The sequence below is a fragment of the Amia ocellicauda genome, chromosome 20 (assembly GCF_036373705.1).
Source record: "Amia ocellicauda isolate fAmiCal2 chromosome 20, fAmiCal2.hap1, whole genome shotgun sequence".
Classification (NCBI taxonomy): Eukaryota; Metazoa; Chordata; class Actinopteri; order Amiiformes; family Amiidae; genus Amia; species Amia ocellicauda.
In genome coordinates, this window is record NC_089869.1 from 18,804,325 (window position 1) to 18,817,595 (window position 13,271).

The 13,271-nt window shown below is 37.0% G+C and overlaps 4 protein-coding genes across 4 annotated transcripts; all 4 read left to right on the forward strand.

The window, feature by feature from the left end:
* Nucleotides 1–843: 843 nt before the first annotated feature.
* On the forward strand, nt 844–3,591 carry ifit9 (interferon-induced protein with tetratricopeptide repeats 9). Its single transcript, XM_066693600.1, has 2 exons — nt 844–926; nt 1,462–3,591. Exons 1-2 carry the CDS (start codon nt 922–924, stop codon nt 2,906–2,908), a joined length of 1,452 nt encoding a protein of 483 aa, XP_066549697.1. The 5' UTR covers nt 844–921; the 3' UTR covers nt 2,909–3,591.
* A 1,546-nt stretch (nt 3,592–5,137) lies between these two features.
* Nucleotides 5,138–6,714, forward strand: LOC136715768 (interferon-induced protein with tetratricopeptide repeats 1-like). Its single transcript, XM_066693149.1, has one exon. It carries the CDS (start codon nt 5,159–5,161, stop codon nt 6,395–6,397), a length of 1,239 nt encoding a protein of 412 aa, XP_066549246.1. The 5' UTR covers nt 5,138–5,158; the 3' UTR covers nt 6,398–6,714.
* Nucleotides 6,715–7,195: 481 nt separating this feature from the next.
* On the forward strand, nt 7,196–10,069 carry LOC136715996 (interferon-induced protein with tetratricopeptide repeats 5). Its single transcript, XM_066693466.1, has 2 exons — nt 7,196–7,399; nt 8,056–10,069. Exons 1-2 carry the CDS (start codon nt 7,368–7,370, stop codon nt 9,497–9,499), a joined length of 1,476 nt encoding a protein of 491 aa, XP_066549563.1. The 5' UTR covers nt 7,196–7,367; the 3' UTR covers nt 9,500–10,069.
* Nucleotides 10,070–10,169: 100 nt separating this feature from the next.
* Nucleotides 10,170–13,046, forward strand: LOC136716309 (interferon-induced protein with tetratricopeptide repeats 1). The gene has a single exon (XM_066693908.1). It carries the CDS (start codon nt 12,048–12,050, stop codon nt 13,044–13,046), a length of 999 nt encoding a protein of 332 aa, XP_066550005.1. The 5' UTR covers nt 10,170–12,047.
* Nucleotides 13,047–13,271: the final 225 nt, after the last annotated feature.

The window sequence follows — 13,271 nt, forward strand, 5'->3', positions numbered from 1 at the left end:
ATATATAATTATACAATTTCATGTTATCCTTAGGCATGCCATTTTAAAAATTGGAACAAACTCCCCAGTAATGTGGGTGAAGAGACAATTTAGGCACATTCAAAAACAGACTGGATAGGATCCTTGGATCACTTAGTTATTAATGGACACCAAATGAGCACGATGGGGCGAATGGCCTCCTCTGGTTTGTAAACTTTCTCATGTTCATATGTTCTTTTGCTTTATATAAAGTGTAAACATCACCATGGACCTGATTTCGGGACATTTTCTCATATACAATTGTACTATGTACATCATAAAGTGAATAATACAGTTAAAATGTAAAATAAAAATCACATTTAATGATGCATGTTATTTATTAATACTGTATATTTTATTGGCAGCTGCTGTTATGTTCACCCACGCATTGTCTTTTTAATGGCTGCACAATAATCGATATAACAATTACACACAAATGTTTTTGCATTTTTTCAAAACGACAATGCATGAGATTTTTCACATTAAAAAAATGCGGTGACAGATACCAAGGGGGCACAAACATGTCTGGGGCAAATGCTTCATATTTCAGGGGCAATGCGTGAGACTTGTGAGCTATACCTGACCAAGAATACAGGTCACTGCACCGCTTTACAGCATCCATTCATAACCGGCTCAAAAACACGTTATGAAAAATTCCTATCATACGAATGCCAGCATCCTCAAATATTGACGTTGAAATCCCTGATGTCGTAAAGTTGTCCTTTAATCCCATTACGAATGGAAAACGCAATACACATGATCTGTTCCTTTAACACATGTGGCACTATTATGACATCTACAGACTCAAACGGGGAAATGGAAAGTTGGCACAGGTTTCACTTTCGTTTCATTGTGCTTATGAACACTCACTGATACAGGCTGATCTGCTCTTTCTTCACAAACATGAGGTAAAGTAAATAAAAACACGAATAATGAATAAAAACATTCAAACGTTATAATATATTGCATGTAGATCTGAATGTGTGTACAGTATTTTAAGGCTTTTATTACTCTGAAGACTCACTTAAGGAAGTATTTTTCAAATCTACAGTATAATGATTTTCATGCTTATGGTAAAATGTATGCTTATAAAATTTACTTCACAGTATATCTGTTTTATGATTTTTCATTCTTATGGTAAAATGTATTCTTCATTTCCTTCACATTTTACAGTATATCTGTTTTCTATACCTAATATTAATAAATTACTGAATTATAAACGTCTATTGTTATAGGACAAACACACTAGACAATACTGCATTGACAGTTTTCAGATTAAGGTGGGGTGTTTTTGCAGAAACTGTAGTTTAAATATTCAATTTTTCTTGGGTGTAATGTACTGTAGCATCACTTTATTCACAGTATACAACATAGTCTCTCTAATTCTTCTGTTTAAATGATGTACAGCCCAATTAATGTGCTCTGTCACCTTTATATTCCCAGTGCCCCACAGAACGCTGACCTTGAAGCCAAGCTGGAGAAACTCGAGTGTCACTTCACATGGGGTTTACAACGAGACAACATTAAAGATCTTGATAACATCCCTGAAAAGCTCCTGGATCGAGTGAAATTCTGCCACCGGCGATATCATGCCACATACTTTAATATACTAGCATATGTTAGCCAGCTAGAGGGAAACAATGAAGCTGCCCTTGAATTCCTCGGCCAAGCAGAGACCATTTTAAGAGGAGAAGATCCATTTTCAGAGGATAGTTTGCTGGTTACGTATGCAAACTTTGCATGGGTTTACTATCACATTGGTAATCTTACTGAAGTGAGTAACTATCTTGGCAAACTGGAAAGCATTTGCAAGGGCATCCCCAGGTCAGCACAGTATTCAGCCAAGGTGCCCGTTGTTTATGGAGAGAAAGGCTGGGCATTTCTCAGACTTGGGGCCGTATTTTATCAGAGTTCAAAGGAAAGTTTCCAGCAGGCTCTCCACGAAGAGCCAGAGAACGTGTCATTTAACATCGGATATGCGGTTGTCCTTTACAGACTCGAGGGGCTGAGGGGGAGAAAAATGAATCCGGAATCCAGTGCTGCAGTAAACCAGCTGAGAAAGGTCTTGCAGTTGGAGCCCAGCGATTCTGAGGCCATGGTGCTCTTGGCCCTTAAACTTCAAAATGTCAAGAAAGAAGACTCCTTGAAGCTCGTGACGGAAGCGCTCAGGCTCTCTCCTGACGTGCCTCAGGTGACACGATATGCAGCAAAATATTTCCGAGCAGCAGGGTCTGTTGACAAGTCCTTAGAGATCCTTAAGGAGGCAGTAAAACTGGCCCCCCATTCATCCTTCCTGCACCATCAGATCGGCCTCTGTTACAAACAGCAGCTCATTGACTTGTTCCAGGTCAAGAAAGGCTCCCGACGTGTCCCCGCAGGTGACAAGAGGGCATTGGCTGCTCAGTGCATCTATCATTTCAAAAAGGCTGTGGAAATGAAGCCGTCCAATGTGCATGCTCAAGTCAATTTGGCCGAAGCCTATGGCGAGAACCGGCAATTGGAGGATGCAGAGAAGATCTTCTCTGACCTGCTTGGAGATGGCACCCTGTGCGACTCCGACAGGCAGCACTGTCATGCCAACTATGGCTTGTTTTTAATGTACAAGAAGAAATCGGAGCTCAGCGCCATAAGACAATTTAAAATTGCATACAAAATGCCAGTGCAGACCCCAGCCAGGAATCTAGCTGGCAGAAAACTCAAACAAATTGCAGAAAGGCAACTCAAATCCAAGGATAGAGTTAGTGAGGGCTTTGAAATGCTGGCTTTTGTGTGCACTGAGGACAAGCAAGAGAGAAAGGCTATGGAGTACACAATGAGGGCAAAGCAGTGTGACACACCCAGCGTGGACAGCCTTAGTTCTGCCTTTACTAAAACAATGAAACTTGAATGAAATGAATAATCAAAACACATTTCAAAGTGCTTTGCGGGTGGTTAAAAAGTTGATTTGTGTTAAAATAATACATTAAAGAAGTTAAAGAAAAACAAAAATAATCTTTAAAATGTCATATTATAATAATGTTATAGCTGCCCTTTACCGAAATCCCAGATGGCTTTACAGAATAATTAAGATGCATTAATTTACCTGTACTTAAAAACACATTTACATTTAAAGTGGGTAATATAATCATATTAAATTAAATTTGCTTTTATGAAGGGATGTTTAAGAGCAAATATTATATTTCTGATCAACATTCTATAATTTAAAATAACAGTTTGTCATATTGTATACTTGCATGTAAAACATACAAATAATTGAATTGTAATTGATTGATATAAATGTAATATACAGGTTAAATACACTATTATTTTGTATTCATCCCGTCGTATAATTCGATATTTGAAAACCCTGTCTTTGTGTCTGTCTGCCTTTCTTTGAAGATGTATGCTCTTACACTGTCAAAAGGAATTCTGGACACCAATTCTGGTGTCTGTAACTACATTTAGTTTTTCTGGATATTAAATGTATTCTGAAGTTCTCAAAATTATACTTTTTTTTTTGTGTGTAGATATGTATGTATATAGGGTGTATGTATGTATGCATGTATATGTATTAAAGAGAACACATTATTGTGATTGAATGTCATTTTGTATTATTATAAAACCAATCACAGTATATAATATATCTAAACAAATATTTCCCTTTACAAAATAATCCTATTCAAATGAATATAAAAATAAACATTGTTATTAACAATAATTTCAAAATCATTCATTTTCATTATTGTAAAGTACTGTAAAACCTTATTAAATTAACTGTCTAGTTTCTAATACAAAATATAAAGTGCCAGGGTAATTTCAAAATGCATAAGATCATGCAAACAGTGAAACCGCATTTTCAGTATTTTAGGGTTTGTTCTTGTGAACGTAGTTAGGCATGTTACTGTGTGTGTCCATAAACACTTTGTCACTCATGGCAGTAAAAGCTATCAGCTGCTCTTTATCAAGTGGGATGGTTTAAGTTTGTCCTAAAGTTCAACCTATTCTGCAAATCATATCTAAGAGGGAAATACATATTTTGAACTTCCCTTTCATTGATGAAGGAGTTTAGAAAGTTTTGTTTTTAGTTTGTTTGGGTAGAATTGAAATGTTTACCAACTGTATGGAGTACATTTAATATTATACTGGGATTGTATCTGCACATTATCTTCAAATTTGGATTGGTTCAACATTACAGTATTCTACACTAATGTGTTATGCATGTGTTGGATTCGTTGTGACTGTGTGTTTGAATAATGAGTTGCACTTGTTTGTGTATACAGAGAGGGCCAGGTTTTAACTTATAACTTAAATCAAAATATCCTTGCCAACATTAATTCATGTTAATTTTTACGACACTATCTGCATTAACAGGGGAAATATTAATATAGTCCATGAATGAATAGACTCATTTAAGTATAACCTTCTGAATACATAATAACATTATTTTTGTCATTTAGCTGACGCTCTTATAATAACATGTTAATTCAGACAATTTTGACAGCTGAGAGCACAAGATGCTACATGAATGTGGAGCCTGTTTTCATTCTGTACTCATTGATAACATCACAACTCTAATCAATTTAATCTTATAAGTGTTATCTGAGCTCTTTAGTTCCCATTTCTGATAAACCAGGAAGCAAGAGTAGTCACCCACAAAGTCAACAAATTAGATTACATTAAGTGACATTTATGACATAAGAGGTGAGTTTAAAAAGAGCACAGACTCTGAATTTGAGCATTCTTGGAAATATCTGGAAAGCTGATAACTGTGAAGGATTCCTTCTCTACCCCTGTTGCCATTATGATGTAAGTACAACAACTTAAACATACATATATGTTTAATTAAAATGCATATTTTGTATTTAAAAAGATACACATTTTAAAGTAGAAGTCTTCAAAGAACTATAAATATTCAATATTTCAATCTGAGAGACAGTAATATAATTGCAGACTAATCCCTACAATTCATTACATTGTTTACTTAAGTTTCTCACCTGCTACACAATTACCTGTCCATTTATAAATAACTTCACAGGATCTCTGCCCGGTGGCTGAGGAACAATATGTAGTTGAATGCTAATATGATTAAAGACATAACATTTGTCTCATTTCTATGTTTGTGTCAAGGTTAAACCAGGATCCCTTGAAAACCAAGCTGGAAATGCTGGAATGCCACTTCACCTGGGGTCTCAAGAGAGATTTACCTGATCTCAATGACCTGAGAGAGAGACTAGAAAATGACATTGAGTATTATTTAGGTGAAGAAGGGAATTGGCTTGGAAGACTGTACAGTCTCCTAGCGTACGTTAAATACTTGCAAGGTCTACCTGAGGCAGCACTAGCAAGCCTAGAGGAGGCTGATAAAACTACCAGGAAGAACTTTGACAATGAATGTGAGAAGATGCTCATTGTTCCTTACGGAGACTTTGCCTGGCTGTACTACAAGATGGGGGACCACACTAACGCTCAGCGCTACCTGGAGAAACTGGCACAGATTGCAGACAAGTTCCCCAGAGCTTCTCCTGTCATCCTTCATCCAGAATTGTATGGGGAAAAGGCCTGGTCTCTTCTCAAGTTTTCATCGGAGAATTATGAGTTGGCAAAGACATTTTTTGAGATGGCTCTAAAAGAACAACCAGAAAACAAGGAATGGCATTCAGGGTATGCTATTGTCCTTACCCGGCTTGAAGGTTTAGGTACAAGGATGAGCAGTGAACAAGATTCAATTGCTCTTCCTCAGTTAAGGCTTGCGAAACAACTAGACCCCGGAAATGCTTTTGTCACTATATACCTGGGCTTAAAGCTAACAGAGTATGGCTATATGCAGGAAGCCCAAGAGCTAGCAGAGCAAGCTTTACAGAAGGCAAAGGATAATCCCCAGGTCATCCGAAATGTAGTGAAATTATTTAGATTGCATGGCTCATTAGACAGAGCTTTTGCACTGTTGGAAAGGGCTCTGCAGTTGTCTCCAGATACGTGTTTTCTGAAACATCAGTTAGCACTCTGTTGCAAGTGGAAATACGGTATTGAGAAACAATCCAATCGAGATAATCGAGAAGAGTTGAACAGTCTTTTAAGTCGGGCCATTGAAAATTTTAACGAAGTTCTGAGGGTTCAGCCAAATTACATCTATATTGAGTTTGACCTCGCAGAGATGTATGCAGAGTCCGGAGACAAAGAAATAGCAGAAGAAATATTTATGGCGATGTTTGGGAGATTATCTGAAATGAAACCCAAAGATGTGCAAGCATTTTATCTCTATTATGGCAATTTCAAGTACTATCATAGAGAATCTCCTGAGGAAGCAATTGCATTGTATAAAGAAGGCATTAAAATATCAGAGCCCTCTTGGGCACGAGAAAAGTGTTCCCTACGACTAAATAAATTACAAACAAGATGAGTTAAAGTCATGAAGATGCTTTTGAAACTCTGGCATTAATAAAGAAAATGAATACTGTAAATATGTCTTGGTATGAGTGAGGGAGAATAAGAGTAGAACATGATTGAAGTGAAATTAAGTATGAAATTATTATTATTGTAAAAACAACAACAGAAACAAATGGGTTGTGTGAAACTAATGTATTTTTACTTGTACTATTTTATGATTGATACACAATGTGGAGATATTATACATAATAACATTGTAGCCAATATATATACACACACACACACAAAAATTATAAGCTTTTTTCATTAGTTTTAACATGTTGTAATTTAGTTATGTAATAAAGTGCTGTAATGAATTTTAGTACTGTATTAATGTTGTGTTTTCATTTAATTGGGGGTTGCCTTCTATCACTCTTCTATGTTAATCTGTGATTTTACACCTTCAAGAGACAATGCAAATGTAATGATCAAGCCTGGTTTAAAATGAGAAACTATAGCACTTTAAAACAATACAATAAATTGTATTAACAGTATGAATTTTGTTGAACACTAACAAAGTTTCACAAAGTATGTCAACTGAAAAGTGAGATTCATGAACACAAATGTCTTTAATATTTAGTGTTGGCTCCTACATGACACACTTTCAGCAAACACATATATGATTTGCCTATGATTTATTCTTCGATGTTTTCAAACTTAAATATGAATTATTTTAAGATGGATAAGACTGTAGTATTGTAATTGAAACTTTAGTTTGCACCAGTGGTACTGCCTGCACTGATACTTTCGTTTCCTCATCAGTTTCACTTTCCTCAGAAACCTGTCTGAGATCAGCTGAGCAACAGCACTGTTATTGTCCTTCGTCAAAGCTTTCACTTTTCTGTTTTCTGTCTGGATCCAGCTGTCCTCCTATATATGAACAGTTACCGATAAAAGAGCATTGACTACCAGCCAGACAGGCAGAGTTGGAGGCTGGAGATATTATGTGCACTGCATCGTATTCATCAGCAATGGAGTAAGTACATCATTGCAGTGTTCTTCTCTAGCTGCTTCCTTTCTGTTATTTTTTTTAAATAGCTCTATCTATTTTATTTATATATATATATATATATATATATATATATATATATATATATATATATATATATATATATAATTGAAATCGAATAATGCACTAATATATGTTTTATACGTAATTACTTGCTTTTATCTATTTTGAGCGTATTGTTCACCCGTAGTTGGATGGCATCGTGATGGATGAGGAAAAATACTTGGGCATCACCTGCCACAATAGTTCCCTGATAGAGGCTGGTCCCGTTCTTGTAGCGCAGATTTCCGCAGTTCTGCGCAGATCTGCAGAAATACCCGATCCCATTGGTGGAGCAGCGCAGATCAGAGATAATCTGCGCAACATGAACGCGACCACTGTTCGCACTCTCAGCTAATGTCGTTCAGAAAAAGCCTCTAGTTGGATTATTTAATATCCAAGTGATTGAACTTTAATCTGAAGATATTCTGTAGTGTCTCAGATACCTGCATTTGTAGGAGTTTTGGCATCTATTTTAGTTTCTCATATATTGCATATTGTACATGACATTACAGCTATAACTTAAACGTTGTAAGTAGAGTTTTAATTAATTCCCCCCGATTTCTTTTTTCTCTGTGCAACAGTGTAAATCTGGAAAGATCAGTTAAAACCAAACTGCTTCAGCTGGAGTGTCACTTCACTTGGGGTTTGAAAACAGGTGACACTGATCTTGACGACCTTCAGGACAGACTTCACGTGTCGACTGAGATATGCCTTGGGAAAGAAGCAGGAACTGCACGCTCCTACAACCTGCTGGCTTTCACAAAGTACCTGCAGGGATTCAATGAAGAAGCACTGAAGAATCTGGAAAAGGCTGAAGAACTGATAAGAAATCACTCTGGAGATGAATGTGAGAAGCTGCTCATTGTAACGTACGGTGATTTTGCCTGGGTGTATTACTACATGGCTCAGCTGACTAAAGCACAGAGCTACCTGGAGAAGCTGGGAGAGATTAAAGAGAAGTTCCCCACAGTCTCTCCTGATGTTCTGCACCCTGCCACCTATGCTGAGAAAGCCTGGAGCTTTCTGAAGTTCAGTCGGAAACACTACATAGAGGCAAAAGAGTGTTTCGAGAAGGCTATGGAAGAGGAGCCGGATGACAGCGAGTGGAATTCTGGGTATGCCATTACACTGTATCGGCTTGAAGGGTTTCAGTCTACACTGGTTAGTGCTGAAGACTCAGCTGCCCTCAAACAGTTAAGACGGGCCCTGGAGCTCAATCCAGATGACCGTATCATCATGGTCCTCTTGGGGCTGAAGCTTGCAGATTATAAAGAAATTGAGGAAGCTACAGAGTTAGTGGAGAAAGCTCTGGAGATGTCACCAGATGAGCCCCATGTAATCCGATATGTGGCAAAGTTTTACAGACAGCAGGGAACTGTGGATAAATCCATTGAACTCCTGCAAAGGGCATTGGAAAAGACCCCAAATTCAGCGTTTCTCCACCACCAGATAGCACTCTCTTACAAGAGGAAAAAAAGCAATTTGATTAAAAGTTGTGGCCGTGCTCGTGATGCAGAGATCAATGAGCTCCACAGGCTGTGCATCTTTCACTTGGAGAAAACAATCATGCAGAAGCCATCTTTTATTTATGCAATAATAGATCTGGCCAACTTGTATGCTCAATCTAGAGACATTCCCAAAGCAGAAGAATTGTTTCACAAAATATTTCCCATTGCCAAAGCCAAGAATGAATGTGTACAGTCACTACATCTATCTTATGGAGATTTTCTGTTCTATCACAAGAGAAAAGAGTCTCTTGCTATTAAGCACTACACAGAAGGATCAAAGTTGGATCAACGCACACTAGACTGGGAAAGATGCCTTGATAAACTGAGTGCCATTGCAGAGAAAAACATTTCAAGGAATTCCCAGAAAGGAGAAGCCTTCGGTATTCTGGGATTTGTGCATAAAATGAAAAATGAGAAAAAACACGCAGTTGACTGTTACGAGAAGGCGCTGCTATGTGACTCTGGCAATGAAGACTACCTATCTGCTCTCTGTGACCTGCGTCTTTCATTGGAGTAGAATGAAGACTTTGCAACAATCTCATGATGCACTGTATTAAATTAGTTTGCATTCCTTAAACACTTGCTAAACTTGTAGCACAAGGAAGGTATGTACACTTATATTGTTATTACTTATCAGTTGTCATATTAGTAATCAGAATGGATATCCCATATTCTTTATTTTCCTAAGATCTTGCTACAGATATACATTTGAATCCACTTGATTTTAGTCTTGCCTATCTAATAGCAGCAATTACATGGCTAGGATACTTGCAAAGTAGAAAACAATAAGTAGAACAAAATACATTAATTCCATTTTAAGCTGTTGGCTTAAACATATCTGAATTTCACAAATGTCTTCCATATATATTTGTTATGCACATAACACTTCAAAGATATGTTTAGGTTTAAGTACCTGCATTTCTGTATAATTTAAGTCCCTGTAATTCTTCAAGCAGTGTCTGCAATTAAAATATTGTTAAGGCTATTTTCATAAAATTGTATCTGCAAACTGTTCAAGTTGCAGGCTTTCCATATTATGTAAAATGGATTCTGCATAGAACTTCAAATAAAGGGATACATGACCTCATCATTGGGATTTCTTTTTAATTTAGTGATTTAACATGTAGTTACTGGAAATACAAATGATAATGTACTATACACACTGAACATTTTTAAATTAGCAAATTACATGGGCTTTATGGGTCCAGGTAACTAAAATAAAATGTTACACCACAAACATGGAAGCAGATCAGGTTTTAAAGTACTAAGTTTATTTTTGCACTTTTTGCTGTACTTTGTGTTCTTTGCAGGACAAAGGTCACAAATCAATACAGACCTTTACATACAGTAAAACAAATTAATAAACACAGTGTAACTTTATCAAAATGCCCTTGCTAGCATGACATCAAGTGGCACTACCAGTACAATGAAAGGGTAATGTCTATATATTCTATGAGTGAATATACACATTTTCTGTTGCTATACCAAAGGCCTGAACACAACATTCAGTAAGGAAGTTGTTAAAACGTACCAAACATTCATGAGCATGATTGAAATATGATTGCGAAAAACATTTTAATTATTAAACGAAGGGAACGCTGCAGCCGGAGGCCAGGAAGAGGAAGGACACCACCAACAACATGAAGTCGGGCATCAGGAGAAAGTGATACTCTTGCATCGACTGGAAGTGAAACAGGGTGTAGCACAGTGCAAATCCCATACCTGTAAACACATTGGGAGTGCAGTTTAATCCAGGATAAACAAGCACAGCAACAGTCACCATCCCATAAAGCCATGCAGACCTCAAACATCATTCTCAATACAATAAATTACACAATTACTTCCAATCACTTCATGAGTGAGAAAGTGCAAGTCTTGTCTGGTATTTGTATGTAGTAATAAAAAAAAAATTGTACTAATTTCATTCATAGTATGAAATGTTTCTACCTGTGAGGATTGCCACAGTCAGATACAATTACGACTAAATCAATTACAAACAAAATGAGTTAAAGTCATGAAGATGCTTTGAAACTCAGGCATTAATAAAGCAAATTAATACTGAGATTATGTCTTTGCATGAGTGAGGGAGAATAAGAGAACACGTAGCTAAAAAGACTGTTTTTTTCCAGTTTGTTTTTAAATTGTCATGAGGTTTTAACATCTTCTGAATACATAATCATAAATGTCTAAAATACTGCAGTTTTGTTTTTCAACATATAATGCATTTATATACTTAATTTAAGTGAAATTATGAATGAAATTATAAATATAAGAAAAAAATTAAACGAATGCATTTGTACCTTTACTCTTATGATTGATACACTATCTGGAGATAATATATATAATAGCATTATGTCAATATATACACAAGTGAATTTAAAATGAACATTGATGGAAAACAGTTGTTTTGTACTGTAATTTGTACTGTAATTTCAGTATTGTATTGATGTTGAGTTTTCATTTTTGGGGGGTTTGCTTTCACACTGTAATTATTGTTTACCTGTGATTTTACACCAATGTAATGGTCATGCCGTGGGACAGAGGAACAGGGGACATGGCTGCGGTGTGTGGTAGAGGTTGTCAACCAGGAATGGGTCAGATCCCGGCAGGACAGGGCAATCAAAGGCAATCATACTGAAGAAGCAGAAAAATCTCGAGACAACCTATTGTGGCATTTTCTGTGTGTGAGAACTTTGTACTGCATTGTTGTAATTGTTATTTTGGTGAAAATAGTCCCAAGGAAATCCTTCATTCTGCTAGAATTACACTCATATATTATTTAAATGTTTTAATCACATTAAAGTGTGATTAAATACAGAAAGGAGTTGTACCCATACCACTTCACCTGGGGTCTCAAGAGAGATTTACCTGATCTCAATGACCTGAGAGAGAGACTAGAAAATGACATTGAGTATTATTTAGGTGAAGAAGGGAATTGGCTTGGAAGACTGTACAGTCTCCTAGCGTACGTTAAATACTTGCAAGGTCTACCTGAGGCAGCACTAGCAAGCCTAGAGGAGGCTGATAAAACTACCAGGAAGAACTTTGACAATGAATGTGAGAAGATGCTCATTGTTCCTTACGGAGACTTTGCCTGGCTGTACTACAAGATGGGGGACCACACTAACGCTCAGCGCTACCTGGAGAAACTGGCACAGATTGCAGACAAGTTCCCCAGAGCTTCTCCTGTCATCCTTCATCCAGAATTGTATGGGGAAAAGGCCTGGTCTCTTCTCAAGTTTTCATCGGAGAATTATGAGTTGGCAAAGACATTTTTTGAGATGGCTCTAAAAGAACAACCAGAAAACAAGGAATGGCATTCAGGGTATGCTATTGTCCTTACCCGGCTTGAAGGTTTAGGTACAAGGATGAGCAGTGAACAAGATTCAATTGCTCTTCCTCAGTTAAGGCTTGCGAAACAACTAGACCCCGGAAATGCTTTTGTCACTATATACCTGGGCTTAAAGCTAACAGAGTATGGCTATATGCAGGAAGCCCAAGAGCTAGCAGAGCAAGCTTTACAGAAGGCAAAGGATAATCCCCAGGTCATCCGAAATGTAGTGAAATTATTTAGATTGCATGGCTCATTAGACAGAGCTTTTGCACTGTTGGAAAGGGCTCTGCAGTTGTCTCCAGATACGTGTTTTCTGAAACATCAGTTAGCACTCTGTTGCAAGTGGAAATACGGTATTGAGAAACAATCCAATCGAGATAATCGAGAAGAGTTGAACAGTCTTTTAAGTCGGGCCATTGAAAATTTTAACGAAGTTCTGAGGGTTCAGCCAAATTACATCTATATTGAGTTTGACCTCGCAGAGATGTATGCAGAGTCCGGAGACAAAGAAATAGCAGAAGAAATATTTATGGAGATGTTTGGGAGATTATCTGAAATGAAACCCAAAGATGTGCAAGCATTTTATCTCTATTATGGCAATTTCAAGTACTATCATAGAGAATCTCCTGAGGAAGCAATTGCATTGTATAAAGAAGGCATTAAAATATCAGAGCCCTCTTGGGCACGAGAAAAGTGTTCCCTACGACTAAATAAATTACAAACAAGATGAGTTAAAGTCATGAAGATGCTTTTGAAACTCTGGCATTAATAAAGAAAATGAATACTGTAAATATGTCTTGGTATGAGTGAGGGAGAATAAGAGTAGAACATGATTGAAGTGAAATTAAGTATGAAATTATTATTATTGTAAAAACAACAACAGAAACAAATGGGTTGTGTGAAACTAATGTATTTTTACTTGTACTATTTTATGATTGATACACAATGTGGAGAT

Bases quoted from the DNA above. Each gene is read 5' to 3' on its own strand.
- LOC136715768 (XM_066693149.1), top strand. From the start codon at position 5,159: ATGCTGGAATGCCACTTCACCTGGGGTCTCAAGAGAGATTTACCTGAT.
- LOC136715996 (XM_066693466.1), top strand. From the start codon at position 7,368: ATGTGCACTGCATCGTATTCATCAGCAATGGA. The intron at 7,400-8,055 runs GTAAGTACATCA...TCTGTGCAACAG, and splicing joins TCGTATTCATCAGCAATGGA to TGTAAATCTGGAAAGATCAG.
- LOC136716309 (XM_066693908.1), top strand. From the start codon at position 12,048: ATGCTCATTGTTCCTTACGGAGACTTTGCCTGGCTGTACTACAAGATG.